Source organism: Glossina fuscipes, unplaced genomic scaffold, assembly GCF_014805625.2.
Source record: "Glossina fuscipes isolate IAEA_lab_2018 unplaced genomic scaffold, Yale_Gfus_2 61051, whole genome shotgun sequence".
Lineage (NCBI taxonomy): Eukaryota > Metazoa > Arthropoda > Insecta > Diptera > Glossinidae > Glossina > Glossina fuscipes.
The window spans coordinates 216,813-233,174 of record NW_024003300.1 but is presented as its reverse complement, the minus strand read 5'-3'; the positions used below and the strand labels follow the sequence as shown (position 1 = coordinate 233,174).

The 16,362-nt window shown below is 36.3% G+C and overlaps 1 protein-coding gene across 4 annotated transcripts in view; it reads left to right on the top strand.

Annotated features, from left to right (window-relative positions):
* The window catches only part of LOC119643481, a 56,998-nt gene that overhangs the window by 29,412 nt on the left and 11,224 nt on the right, over positions 1 to 16,362 (top strand). For all 4 annotated transcript variants that reach the window (XM_038042834.1, XM_038042833.1, XM_038042835.1 and 1 more), the window contains 2 exons: positions 13,368 to 13,678; positions 13,934 to 14,602. In XM_038042834.1, the coding sequence (XP_037898762.1) occupies positions 13,368 to 13,678; positions 13,934 to 14,602 (980 nt within the window). The remainder of the gene's footprint in view (positions 1 to 13,367; positions 13,679 to 13,933; positions 14,603 to 16,362) is intronic.

The window sequence follows — 16,362 nt, the reverse complement described above, 5'->3', positions numbered from 1 at the left end:
TCGAACTTACTCTGCCGATTCCCACTTTATGTTTATCAACTTTGGCTTTAAAATTTAAACCAGTTTGATATTCCACTGAAGGTGGTGGATAATGGAAATTTTGCTTTATTGGCGAGGTCTGCTGGATGTTGAACACTTCACTCAAACACATAATTCACAATTTCTTGACTGTTGTTGAGCGACTATCTACAGCTGGGTATGTTGTAACCTGTTATCCGAAGAGCATTAATTTTTGCTTCTACTTACCTTCGTAGAAATTTGTAACATTGCTTTCTGATTATTGGTGGTAATCGTGATCGGTTCTCACTTCTTACACTGCCCTTTTATCGGCCGTATTCAGTATTATTCATGCATGCACATGCACTGCTTGGCCCTTTTAATGTTTCCTTATGACCTGTCGGCTGTTGTTCAGCGAGAGTTAGTGAAGTCCAAAGGCAACTACGTGAGTATCCTGTGTTGGCAAAATATGTTGCGTTTCCCGTGGGATCTGTTGGCTTCTGAAAAATTTTGCACACTGTTTTTGTGGTTTACCTACGCTGGTATACATGATTAATTCAAATTCTCTTAGGCATTCTAACAATTTATTGTGCGTGTATGTCCACTTTCCACATATATTTGACGTTTTTTTTTATTGGTGTTTGTGCAGATTTAATTAGAGAAACCTGCCAACTAAAACAACAAAAGTAATTATTTCTTTATTTGTTCATTACAATATTTAACTAAATAATTTGAACATTTAAATATATATTAAAATTTATATAAGCCACATAAATGTATATTAAGGGAGTCAAGCTCTATACCTATAGATTTAACAAAAGGAATGGCAACTTAATAACTAAGTGTGGACTTCAACGAATGATTCTCGCTAGTCTGTTCTGTTCATACGATTATCCCCAATGGAAGAATTTAAACGAGTGATTCATATAGCATTAGATTACATTTATATACCTATCACCGAAGGATGATAGGTACATTCTATATTCACTTTGTCAAAATGTTTGAAACGCCCACAAGAAAATGTCAACGTCCACCGAAATTGCCTTTCTGGGGTGTAAACTTATCTCTTTCGAAGAGATCCTGCCTCTCGCGTTTGGATTATCATATGGGACCCCTTTTTCATGTCCAGTGACCAAGCGATCAAAAAACGGTTCTACGTTGTGCCGCTGAAGCGATAAGTTGCATGTGATGGATCGGTTAGCTTTGTTTTTTTTTTTGTTCGTGGGCCCCAAGCATCTGCTCTGCCTACTTTACCAATCTGTTACAAGTGTTCTTGAATGATTGACGAAGGTTGGTTAAGAGTGGTTCACAGTTCCTCAATTGTTTTATACCGATTTGCTTCCATTTCTGCCCTTAGCAAATAATTGTCATTGTTGATCTTTCTGGTCGGTAGAAGCCGGAACAATCGAAATTACGGGATTTGAACTTGGAAAACCACCTTTGGCAATTCCGAACGTTTAATGCCTGTGGATAACCGTGTTTAAGATTTTTAGTAGCAGCTGCTTCTTTTTTTTTGGTATTTGTCTGACCATTTCATCATAAACTGTAAGAATCACTTAAGATATTATTATTTACGAATAACCAAGTCACTCTAAGTTTAAAATGTCTTTGGCAGGACTTTGAAATACACAATGAGCTGATAAATGACCAACGAATATCGACATGCGTACAAACGACTTTACATTGCGATTGTTCTATCATTTATCTACACTCCATTTTTGACTTCTTCGATATCTATATATCTATAGTGTTAATCGTTGCCTCCGTTTACCTCTGAATGACCAATTTCTCCTTCTCCGGAATTTATCACACAGTTTTGAAGTTGAACTCTCTTTCCCTAATTTCCCTTTATTAAATTTTTTCAACATATTTGCTAACTTGTCTCTGGTGGGGTCCTTACTCGATTTATCGATTTTATTTACACGCTACGGCCGGTAAGTCTATTTAAGTAATATCCATTATAACCTAATTGATTCTATAATTATCTGCGTAGTGCTATGCTCAGTTACTTTCTTTGCGGGCTTTATGTCCCTTGGTTTCTTTTAAACGATGTCAACCAACCTAACCTCCACTTTTCGATTAGTTCTTTTACCTGTTCGGTTTCGAATCCTTTGCTATCAATCTCCGGGTTCTATCTAAACAGTTTCCGCTAAGCCTAACGCCTGTAATCCAGCTTCTTTTCTGTTACTACCAAGTATAAATTTTAATTATCTTTGTTCTCAGTGCTAAACCTTGCCGTATTACCTCAGAGATAAGCCAAAAATACCTAGTTCTTCCCTGTCCTCTAGTTTAGATCCTTTTATGTACATTTAACATCACTACCTGATTGAAAAAATCCTTGATCCTTTGCTTTTTGATTTGTTTTGATTGATTTATCCTCGGTATCTTGGCATTAATGCAAAGACACATCTGTTCTTCCCTTATAATTCATCACTATTGTCGAATCCATATGCGTTTTAGGTAGAACTAGGCTCCAAACTGTATATCTCAAAACTTCATCACATTGCGACCATTAGTTTACAAGTTACACTTGTTTTTAGTGACGCTGTTTCTGTTTCTGGAAAAAATAGAAAAATCTGATTTTGATGTGTAGAATTTAGAATGAAATGTCCTACCCAAAATTAAATATTTCTCTCAGTTTTGAAATTGAAGGGAAGATAAAATTATTGCTATTTCTGGCCTTATTTGTAGAATTGAAATTCTTTAAGAGAAAATGCATTCATGTTAAGCGCAAGTACTAATGCATGCATATTAATGTATGTAAGCGGGAGAGAGAAAACCTATCAGCTACCCTATGCTATGTTTTAAATCATGATGCGATTGGCAGGGTCACCATGTTATAGATAAAACAGAATTGATTTTTTAGTGCCATGAAATCAAAAATAATTTTGACCTTCGAAATACTCAAAAACAAACTATCCGTCCATTGCGCAAATTAAGTTTCACGAATTCTCGCGATTATGCCTGGTTCTTTTCAAATGAGTAAAAGTTCCGAGGTGAATAATAGACAGTGTTGAGAGTCATTTTTGTTCATTCAATTGAATTCTCTTTATTAATTCTTTCCAATTAAATCAATTTTGTCTTACGTCGAAAGCGTACCTTATATACTAATATACTAGTATATAATTACAAATAATGTTTGTGTTACCAATAATTAAAATTAAGTCATAGAGAAAGAAATGCTTATAATAATGAAATTATATGAATGCATAGGCTGCCAGAAATTTTTTAAATGGTTATGTTAACAGAAAAAATTAGCTCATAAAAATGAATTAAAATAAATACATTGAGTAAGAGCAATTTGTGATAAAATTAAATTGGTATATTAAATACATTACACTTAATTTACTATGCCTAACTTGTCAACGAATACGTTGCGTCTACGTAAGCCAAGTAGATAAGAAAATGTGCGAAGAGCAGCAAAAACAAAAACAATAAATCGCAACAAATTATTACAAAGAAGTCGCTACATTTAGATAAATATTACTATCTTCTTCACCTTCAAATTTAAGTAGTGATACTGAAAGTGTTGATGTCCAAATTCGATTTGATTAGGTGCTTGCATGTATTTTAATCATTTTTCACTTGAAAACGACATCTATTATTAATATTATTAAGTTTGGTAAAATATACATTAGTCAAAACATTTTCCATTCTTTTTTATAATTTTTTCCCATCTTTCTGGCAACATGGCGATACCATGTCGAAAGAACGATATTGGTTTGGCTTCTTCAGTAACTGGTGCCAGCCAGGTCATATTTCATCAATCTGAAGAAGTAGTAATCAGAAGGCGCTATATTTGAGGAGTACGCTGGGTGAAAAACAACTTCCCAATCGAGTTGCAAAGGTGTACTCTGGACTACTCTAGCAAACTGTCGCCGAGCATAGCTATGCAAGAGGATGACTTGACGTCTGTTAACCGCTATTGCTGGTCTTTTTTGCAACAATATCCCGTTGGTAGATGTCGGCAGTAATAGTTTCATTCAGTTTTAACAGTTCGTAATACACTACATCTTATTGATCCCTCCGTATGCACAGCAAATGAAAGGGTATGAATATTACGCTATGTTGTCGAAGTGGATGGCTCTCCTGGACTAACGCTTTACTTTTTGCACTTTGGATTGTCGTAGTAGGCACTTATTACCGCCAGACACAATACGTCGCGAAAAACTTACATATTTTGGCCTGGCAAGCAATGAAACCGCGATGTTTAGGCGGTTTGAAATAAGGGTGTGAAGTTATATTTAAATATAACTAGCAAAGACACAAACTAAATTTTTTTACAGAGCTTTATAAAGCCGTTAACAGAATTCTGTTAAACGAAGTCTCGAAGGAATTTAACTCTAAATACAAGTAAAATAGAACTTTTCGAGAATTTTTTTGCAAATTGTTATAAACAAAACATAACTTTACGTAAATTAAGTAATATTCGAAACCAAAACTTTTTTACACTATGCCATAAATTAGGTTGATAAAGCGAAAGTTTGCGGAGCTACTGTGGCCAAGCCACGTCCCTTAGAAAAATGAAACTAGAACAGAGTGAATCTTCTATTTATAGCCTTTCCAATGGTGTGCAGGTTATATTAAGTTTTGCCTGAAGAATTTTTTATGGAACTTTGAAAATTTCTATACTTAATATGGTATAGGTTAACATATAAGCAAACTTTGAAAGGCCATTGTGGTCAAACCATGTCTTTTGAAAAAATGAAACTAGCACAGAGTGATTTTTATAAGTCTGAAGTGTAGATTTATAAGTCTGTTAGGAATGAGGCAGTTCACGCTGTTGAAGCGAAATAACGAATGGTTTTTGTTTACAAAAACACTTAATTTAATATAGTTCGAAGAAATTTAACATTCAGTGCAAGAAGAGCATCCATTTCAATCCTTCATAAGCAGGCGACGATGCTACACCTTACTTTTATGTGTGTGCTCAGAGAAAACGTAATATTTGGTTTATGCCTTTGATTCAATGTTCAAAAATAATAAAACAGTCATTTGGAAAAACATAACCACCGATGCTAAACTTGTTACCCACTACTACAACTACTGTACTGTTAACATGTAGTTGCAAACTTCTAATCACATGAAACAAAAACTCACTCAATAAGACTCCAGTCTGTCACATACACCGCAACACTAATTTCTGGATAGTATCAACCTGCAAGTGATAAGTATCAAAATTTTATGATATTCCGGTCATTAGTTTACAACTTATAGTTATCTAAATAAGACTAATTTTTTGCTCGCTTCGGACGGCTTTAGCCGATTGTTACCATCCCCGCAGACTGACGATTTATCCCTCGAATGTAGCGACGAATCCATGTCTCATTCATCGTCACATATCGCCTAAACAGCGCTCTAGGCAGAAACGATATCCACTTCGAACGAAGCTTTCTCATGGACAAACGTTGATTCGAAATACATATATAAGCAGTTAGCCATCTGACGCAAATTCACTTTTCAGTCTTCTGAAATGTTTATATATATTTTATTTTTTATATTCTGGAGCAACTGTCGAATTCCATCGAGCTGGAGGATTCAGGATATCATTGTCCATACGACTGTGTTTAAACTCAAATCAGCTACACATTGTTTTTCGCCTAGCACTCATCGTCATTACACCTTTCAAGCCAACGATGATTGTGAATGCGTTTTTCCTCATCAACAAGTGACGTTTAATCGTCACACGAAATTCAGATTTTTTTTGATGGAATCATATTTATTTATTTATTTATTTAGTTATTTTAATTCTACTTATACATGAAACTCAACTAAACAAATAACAGTCGAGTTCAATTGGCTCTTAATGCAAAACTTATATTAATTAATAATAAAACTTAGTATAAGTACAATAAAACAAATAAGAAGGAAAAAGAAAAAAGCATGTACACAATCAGCATAGAGCCACACTTACAACCGGTACAGGACCAAATTGCAAATGAACCCCTAAGCCATCGCAAATATGCACAAGTCTGGCAACCGATAATAATTAACAATAATTTATTTTTGAATCGTAACGAATTTTTAAGGATAAAAGCTAGTTTAAGTACGACATAGGTAAATCACGCGTATTAAGTAATGTTGCTTTAATGGACTTTAAAGAGTCCGATAACGAGAATAAGTGATAGACGTCATTTAGGTTCTTGCAAACGACACGGAGCGGATTAAACAACTCATAATTATATTTACACTAAGCTTAACCAAGATAAAGTGCCTAGAGAAGCGATTAGGGACATTTAAGCTTATTTCACCAAGTAATGAAGGCGAGTCAATAGCACCATTTATTACTTTGATTACAAAGGAAACGCCAAGAACAAACCTACGTTTCTCAAGAGACGGTAAGGACAGCAGAAGCAACCTATTTTCATACGAAGGAAGAGAGGCAATCGGATCCCAAACCGAATTTCCAACGGCAAACAGCAAGAATTGCTTTTGAACAGATTCAATTGAATCTACATAGCACCTATATGAAGGAGACCACACAACAGAGGCATACTCGAGTATGGGCGTAACCAAGCATATGAACAGCCTTTTCGTAATGTAGGGATCATCAAGTTCTTTGAACCTTTTTATAAAACCAAGCGCGGACCTACCTTTGCTTACCGAGAGCTTAATGTGCAAGTTAAAATGTAATCTATGGTCAAATAGAACGCCTAAATCTGTGAACGAAACGACGTCCTCTAACTTATGCGAATCTATGAAATACTGAGTAATGAATGACTTTCTTCTTGAAAAAGAAAGCTTCTTATATTTACTCATATTTAGTTTCAGAAGATTCACAGAGCACCATCCAACAAAATTATACCAAGTCACCTTGGACCTGATGTGATTGCGATTCAACAGAGAAGAAGGAAAACAGTTTCAAATCATTCGCATACATTACGATCTGGCTGGAATTAACCACCGATGGGAGATCATTAATGTATAAACTAAATAAAATGGGACCTAAGTGACTTCCTTGAGGTACGCCAGACATAACGGGGAATTCACCCTAGGTAATGAAGTTAAACAAAACCCTGAAGGATATATTGTGCAGATAAGAGCTTATCCATTTCATTAAGTAGGGTGGGAAACCAGAGGCTTGGAGTTTAAAGATAAGTAGTCTATGGTTAACCATATCAAATGCTTTGCTTAAATCAGTGTAAATAACGTCTGTGCGAGAGCCGCTAGAAAAAGTCTTGAAAACATGGCAGGTAAACTCTAACAAGTTGGTGACTGTAGATCACCCTTTCCGAAAGCCGTGCTGGTGCGGAGAAATATACGAATTAATGGCAAAGGCCAAATGCTGAGTCACAATACGCTCGAACAACTTGGGCAAGACACTCAACTTGGCTATGCCTCTGTAGTTCTCAACAAATTGTCTACTTTCACTTTTGTGGATAGGAATAAGGAAACTACTCTTCCAACATGAAGGGAAAACACCTAAATACAACGACATGTTAAAAATCTTTGAGATCACACGACATAACTCGACAGTGCAAGATTTAAGTACACATGATGGAATACCATCAGGTCCAGGCGCACAACTGTATTTTAGAGAACTCAACCCTTTAGAAACATTATCTTCCGAAATAACCAAGTTAGGAATTGAAACCGAGTTAATTATAGGATATGGGTAGTTTGCTGATAAACCGGAGTTAGCAACCGAAAAGTTTCGTCGGAAATACTCAGCAAACAGATTTGAGATTTCAAAATCATGCGAGGAATCAGACCCATTAAAAGAAACATGAGAGGGATATGTGGAAATTTTTCTTTTAGAGTTAACAAATTTAAAAAAGTATTTAGGATTAGCAAACAGAAAGGATTTAATGAACTGAAGGTATCTGCAGTAATAATGGTGGTTGAGGGAGTTAAATCTATGCCTCGCCACCGAGTAAGCGAAATAGTCGACCGCAGAGCCATTTTTCGAATATTTTTTGAGTAGCGGGTTTTTTCTATTCTTGTAATATTTAATTGTCGTATTAAACCAGGGGGGACACCTGCATCGAGGTCGGCACTGCTTAATCGGAGCAGATGCAGCAATAGCTAGATTTAATGTATTGTAGAACGATGACATTAAGCTTTCAATACTTCAGGCTTGAGAAATCAAGCCTCATATGTGAAAGACGATGTTTTAGCAATACAATATTGATTTTATGAAAATCATAATAATTATTTAAAAAAGTTTGATTTGGCACATTAAGGCAATTCAACAAACCATCATTCATATGATGAAAGGAAATGCATATTGATGGATAATAAGGATCCTCAGGTAAACTAAAAGGTGGACAACGATTTACGTTAATCTCGGGAAAATTGGCAGAGCAGAGATCAAGCAGTCTATCAGTACAATTAGGGGTACGATTATATTGAACCAAACTATGATCAAACAATTCATTAAAGAACACAACAGCCCTATCAGACGTTGAAGTAGGAATCAAACAGCTAGAATTATCACTGTTACACTAAGTGACTTGAGGCAAATTGAAGTCACCCAATGCAACGACCAAATCGGTGGTTCTAGACCGCTTAGCCACTTCACATATGAGGGCAGCGTGTTTGTTGTAAATGGAGATATCAGAATTTGGGGGAATATGGGAGCAGGTTATAAATAGATGTTTATTAGGCATTTTCGCACAAATGGCGATCAATTCAACGACAGAAGAAGTGGGAAATTCAATTAAATTGGAAGGGACTGACGCAGATATGGCAATTAATACACCACCACCGATGCGATTCACTCGATCATTTCTAAAGACTTGGAAAGAATTATGAAAAAGTTCCGACGAATGAAGATCGGGTTTCATCCAAGTTTCAGTGAAGGCCAACCAGAAAAACTCCGTGCTCACTGAATTTAGAAAAGTGGAACGAATTTTCGAATTTAGGCCCCTAACATTTTGATAAATGAGAGATAGTCCGCCTGCAGAAACGATTAGTTTTTTGAAGGCGACAAGACTATTACCTTGGTATTACAGGGACGATCTCGAGGGATAAATTCCTTAATTAAGGATCCTACTGGCCACAATGATTTGTTTAACAACATATCACTGTTTTCAGTCGGAACTAATATTTTAAAATAGGAGATTGCCCTAGCTTGAGAAAGAGCCATTTTGAAGATGCTAACACGCTTTAAGTTGACTGATGGGACTTTCGTCGCCAGATAACTTTTTATGTTATCCACCGATGTTTCAGGTGCCAGTCTTGACACATATTGTGCTTTTCTGGGAGGAACTGCCGTCAAGAAAATGCCATTTATTGGAACAGGAGGGGGGTTCACGGTAGGAGAGTTTCGAGTTGGGGAGAATATAGATGGGGTTATCGCCCTTGTACCGGCAGTTTGTGAGACTTGCCCAGTCTGGTGACCAGCATTCACACGCGAACAGGCAGGAGGAGAGGATGATTTATTTTTCTCTTCATTACTTTTAGGCGATGGCGCTTAATTATAGTGAGTGGCGACTCTAGGCGAAGATACCCTTGCCACTTCAGCGTAGCTTAAAACCGACGGACTTGCCGGTTTGTTTGTAACTGTTTTGCTACCAACCGACTCAGCAATATTGGAAACATTACTGTTCATTTTAGAGTTAGAGGGAGCGGTAACTTGTACCAACGAATCAGATTTGAAGAAAGTCAGAGGTGACGTCCCACACGCTACGCTACAAGTAGAAGATGAGTGTCCAATAAAACGACACTCATCAAACCTAGACTTAATGAGCTCAAACTTTTCCTACAAGGAGCCGAGATTTCTACTCAATTCCGAGAAACCATAACGCGTCTCCGTGAAAAGTTTATAAAAATCAAAGTCCCGCTGCCTACAGTCAGGACATGTCCATCTTAAACCTTTAGACGAGTCAGCGATTGCGTCAGCAGCACAAGATGTATATAAACACTCCATGTCCAGTCAAAAAGACAATTGTGGATTATGAAGAACAAACAGACAAATTGCATAAAAAATCTTCAACATAAAAGTTTATCAACCAATTTGTGCAAAACTTCTCTGTTACGTTGACACTATAACATGATATAAAAAACAAAACAAACTACTAACACTGAAAAAATAAACAGAGAAATAGAGAGAAAACAAAAAAAAAAAAGAAGAGAGATTTATATCAGAGCTCAAGATTTTTGTTTCGAAAAAACCCATGAATCAAAGCGTAAAGAAAAAATACGTCTTTTACTCTGTATTCAATCACTTTCTTCTCAAAGTATATTATAAATGCACACACTATAAGGCAACATAGCCACGAAATTCAACAAAAAATTAATTTTTAATTACCGAAAACAAAATATAGACGACAATACCGCGCGACAGAGTTGCCAAACCTCCTTCATTGTTCTAAAACCTACAAAATTAGCGTCATTAAAAAAACCGCAACTTGTAAACTAGTTCTCAGAATTTTGCAGACGTACTATTTGAATGTTGGTACCATTCGGCAATTTTATGAACAACAGCGTAATGAAGTTTAATTGCTTTACATGCGTAGTTATGTTGGATAGATGCCTTTAGCTGATTAACATGGATACCTGCCGTGGAGGCTTAATCCCACGATACCCGATGGCACACGAATTGTGGAAACGCACATTCAGCGTCCTAACATAATCTCGAGCTCCAGGGGGGATACGTATATGGGCGTATACCCCCTTCCTAGTGTTGGCGAGGCATTATCTAAAACCTCTGTCCTTCTATGCACCTTCACATCAAGCCGAGGCTCTTCTTGCGATTCTTCTTCCCGCTGTCAGGCCGAAGCAGGAAGATTGCTTTAGGGGTTCTTGACACTCGTGGTACCGGATATAAAAGGAGAAAGAAAAGTGATGAAAGCAAAATAATAAAAATCGCCGGTCAGATAAGATCGGAAACTCGGTATGAGATAGAATCTATAGAGGAAGCTGCAGTAACAAAATACCAACCAACATGATACGCATGGACATTGCGTTCTTACTGGGCGGAGGAGACCGATCCCAGCCTCTTTTAATTAAAAAGGGAAACGGTACCTTATGGGTATGAGTGAGCAAAGCTCAATCGAGTTGAAACAATCATAGGAATGCAAGGAAACGTGAAAACGAGTTTCCATCACAATGACGTACAAGTTAGAGGAGTAGTTTCCGATAAGACTTATAGAACCCCATACGGATTACCCACCAATCAGTCAGTGAAGTCAAATAAACTGTGGATAAACCCGTCATCGCATAGCTTACACAGAGTTACCTAAACCTCGTCGAATAAGCTGGCGCTTGAGGAAAACACCAGATGCAAGCGCCCTCAATGCAAATGTCGTCTCAAAAGCAGAGAGAACCAGATTACAATCAATACTAGCGTGAACTACTCTGACTCTCATGGCCTCTCTATCTCTGAATGCAGAGTATTCAGGGCGCACCAACAACACATGTTCATAGACCGGAGAGACCGCCACATAGGCAAGCCCAAGTTTCAGAACGGCTTCTTGCATGAAAAAATGCATTCAGAGATTCGTGGCCTGTACGCAGATGCTAGCTAAAGCTAGACTCTGGGTGCTTTTCGACAAACGAGACGTCATGAATAAAGTTAAAAATGACTCTACTGTTCCCACTATTATCCCAACGACTTCCGCTCCCTAGAATTTAATCTCTCCACATACTGAGTTCGTAGCCCGTCAAATAAAGGCAGATCACTCTTTATTTTATAGGCAATGCTCAGACGCAAAACCTTAAGGTCCAGAAGGGGTGCACCCATCAATACCTGCAGAGCGTCAGTTGAGACCGTTTTACAAACGGGCGGACACGCCAACAACATTATGCGTTGGCAACTCAACACCTTATTGCGTCTCACATAAGACATGACGTTCGGGCACCACACGGGAGCACCAGTTGTGTGGGGCAGAGAAATTCCTATGAATCAAATGTACTGAAAGTGTAAAGTATATGGATGTGTATACTCGTTTCCTGACCCTGCTCGGCTGTTTCCGCCAACACTTGCACTCTTTCTATTGCCAAAATTGATTCGGCCAAGCGCGTCACCAATCAATGAAAAGAATGTATTCACTTGGATTTCATATGTGCCAAGACAAGCTTAGCTTGAAATTATATCTTAAAGTTATTAGCTCTTACTTCATTGATAAAATTGGTTACTTATATACCAGTTTTGTACAAATAAAATGTATGTACAATTGCTTATTTGTAATTTTCGATAATGGACGCTTAGTGTAAAGTGCTTGTCTTTTGAAGAAATGCAGATGCAGCATTTTTGTAAGTGTGCTACCTGGTTTTGTGTCTGCGTTAATTTCGATAGGTGACTTCTACAGGTAAAAATTAGAAAGAAATGGGAAATACTAGAACACGAAAAGATTAAATTCGATAACTTCGACCTTTCTTTACCTAAAATAAAAGTTTTCCATTTAATGTTGTTGAGTTATTTAGCGTATGTCCACGCTAATCACCATATCTCAGTTGTCAATTTTGGTTTCAACGGTTTAAAAGTGATAACACGAATTGACTGAAAATGCCGTTTTGGCCACTTGTTGCAAGACTTGTCCAGGATATACTATTGCAGCTCAAATGGCAAGTTCTGCCACACCCAGCCTGCTCACCAGATGCCTTCTGATTATCACTTGTTCAGATCAATGCAGCGTTCCTTTGCTGAAACGCGGTTCCACAAAGTTGAAGAAGTACGAAAGCCAAACCAACATCGTTCTTCTAACACTGTATCGACATCTTGGCAGAAAAATGGAAAAAAGTTATAGAAAGTGATGGAAAATATTTTGGTTAATATATATTGCACCAATTTTTCTCAACAAATGCCCTTTCAAAAAAACCTATCAAAATTAACACTACCCCCTAATATCTATGACTGCGTTACCTACATCAGGAATGTTGTGGTCTGAGGGCGTATTGAAAATAATTTATTATATAATTTCTTTATTCTATTATATATTTTATCTATTTATTCTCTACATCTTGTAGTCAGTTAAACAATATTACCGCCATTGATTTCACTAAGTGAAAAGATGTTAATTTTTTCGTTAACCCTAGCACTCTCACTAACGTTCTCTTCTTCTTCTACGAGATAAAAAATTGAAAATAGACGATTTACTGCCTTAAGTAAAAATGTTTTTAGCGGACGGTTTCTTTTAGATCTCTTACCAGAATCTCTTACCAGAAGTTTCCTACAATACAAACGAATAAGTGTTTTTGAACATAGCAGCACGTATGTATTTTACAATCATAGGAATGTCAGAATAAAAGTTGTCAAAGCGTGACAAACTTATCAAACAAAACACCGTTATATTATCGAATTAACATAACCATTTTGTCAGTCTTAAATGCCAGTAGAGATTACTCATTCATACGATTTATAATTGATAAAGAAAATATTTGAAATAATAAAAAAGTACATATTTTTTCTGATGTTACTTTTACAGATTTCGTATAGATAATACGGATCATATAATAGATGTAAATAAAGGTAATCTAGCATTCGAGTTTGATCAAGTTCATATAATATGCCCGGTGTATGAACCTGGGACGTTTGATAATGAAACGGAAAAATACATTATATATAATGTTTCAAAAGTTGAATACGAGACATGTCGGATTACTAATGCTGATCCTCGTGTTATTGCCATTTGTGATAAACCGCAAAAACTAATGTTTTTTACAATAACTTTCCGGCCATTTACACCACAACCAGGTGGTCTGGAGTTCCTTCCTGGGAATGATTACTATTTTATTTGTAAGTTAACATGAAATGATATCTATAGTAACTCAACGTAATATTCTTTGGCACTGGAATTAGCCAAGATTAATTACAAATTTGTTAAATGGTTCGGGCTATGTTTGTTCTGTCTCTCAACTGGACGCAGTGAATTTTGTTTGTGTATAAATTGCAATGCTATGCCCTTCTATGTGCTGAGTTACGTTGACTTGTTATAGTTATTTTGACAAATTTTGAATTGCTTAAATATTGCATTAAATGTGTTTTTTTTAGCAACCTCGTCCAAAGATGATCTATATCGGCGCATAGGTGGTCGGTGTTCAACTAACAATATGAAAGTTGTTTTCAAAGTTTGCTGTGCACCCGAAGAGAAAAATAAAACCTCCACCAGTCCTCAGATGATTGGTGGAAATAAAAATAACGGTGGAAGCCCAGGAGTTTCTGTACAACAGGTTGCTCCCACTGATATAGGAACTACCAGTGTTGAAGACCCTAATGGCTTGACAAATGTCAAGAATCTACATGCACCACATAATAACATAAACGTAATTGGTGTAAACGGTATGAATAGCGGCGTAATGCCCAATGGCGTCCTGAATATAAATACCGGCAGCACTAACAACAATGGAATGCAAGTGAATCCGGTTGTAAACAGTCCCAGTAGTACTTCAATTAACACAAATGTAGATCAATTTAACCGCATACCAATTCAGACAAATAACCTAAATGTTTTGGGTAATAACATCGGTGCTAATAACGTTGGTCTTGGTAGCCATGGTAGTGGCATTATATTAACCCATGGCAACAGCGGTGTTAATATGATACCGACCGGAGGGATCGGAGTAATAGGTCAATATCCCAGCCATGGATATCATGGACAAAGCGGAATACGCATAAATAATGTGCCATCATCCCATCATATAAATCACAAAAATAGCAATGGTAAGGACGAAAATGTCAAAGAAGTTAGTAATTATGACGGTACAGGTCTTATGGAAATTGGGTTCGGCAATAATTACTTTATACCACCCATAATTAACACAAACCACAGTAACATTGTACAAAGTACCTTAAATTGGCCAGTATGGGGCAAAGGGAACGACAATACTACATACACATACAAGCCAAATAACATATCATCTAATAGCAGTCAGGAAAATACTAACATATTTTCACCAACATCCCATAAACCAACAAATAAAAAAGGCAGAAGTAAGTAATTTCGATCTAATATTTACGTAGAAGCATAAGTCAGTTTATGATGGATCCTTTCACAACATGATCTTATTTACACACAAATAAACGCATACGCATACATATTTACAAATTTCTACCAATCCTGTATAGGGTCGTATTTAGGTATCCCTTATAAAACAGCATGTGAATTTGGTAATTATGAAATATTGAAGAAATTTCTATATTTAATTTGGTGTGCAGAGGTTTGTGCAAACAAAATGCTAACATCTTTCAAATTCAAATGCTGGGTATTGTTAAGAAAGTATGTTCAATAAAAATTCCACGTTCAATTTTATATGCACACAGCTTATATGTTTGCGAAGATCTATATGGCCAAGCTTTTAAGTCCTCATCTTTTAAAATTCATATCTTTGTTTGGTAAGGCAATAACATCAATGCTGTACATATTGTAGGGCTAATTCTTTAACTAATAAAATAATTTAATAAAGGTTTAGTGAATCTTATGCACACAGTTTCCTAATTCTGATTTATTATCACTAATTTTCATTTTGCATCAAGCAGAGGTCTATTCCTCATTTTTTGTATAAGCAATAGTAGACTAAGAAGAAGAAAGTTCATGCCATTTTCTTATATTCTTACTACAAACGTTACAACTTTAGTTACAAGTCTGCAAGTTGGGTGGTCGTCTTTACCATCTTTACCATATTGTAAGGTTTCACTTGTAGAGCACATTGCATTGATTGTTCTTGCTGTTTTTTTCTGAAAAATTTAATATATGGGAAAGTTCTTTCATGTTAAATCTTATGCATTATGTACAGTTTTTATAATTGTTATTGATATTAAAAGCATATTAATATAGCACTAATATTCTTATTTCTGTCGTGTTACAGCCACCATTGTAAGATGGGATATATTCATTTTGTTTTTTTCCATAATGTTTGTAACCCCCATAAGAAGCTTCAGAGAAAGTGTATATATTCTTGGTCAGCGTCAAATTTTGACTTGAATTAGCCATGTCTGTCCATCTGTGTGGTATGTGTTTTTGGCATCCTCCTAGTCGCATGAATGAAGGCATCTATTTTAAATTTGGTTGATACAATGAAAGTTTCTGCACGCAGATTCGCATGGAAAATGGACCAAATTAAGTCGAAACAGATGCGCGCAGTGGAGCGTAAACTGGACGCAACACCGTTTTCTTTTTTTTAAATGTTTGATTTTTTGCTCGTTACTCGGAACTTATTAAAGTATGAAGGTTCAGATTTTCCATATTTACTCTACGAAGCACTCTACTCTTTACGTCCAAACACGGAAACAATTGACCATATGCACGCCAAGTTGCAAGTAATTAAATTTTATTTTTTCACTTTTTTGAGGGCTTATGCTTATTTATCACAAAGAAACTAAGACAGAATGTTTAAAACTATTTTGTACACTTCTGAAATGAAGACATATTATCTGCCTAAAAATGGGTTAATTTTAAGATCAATATGGTAGACGTCGCGATT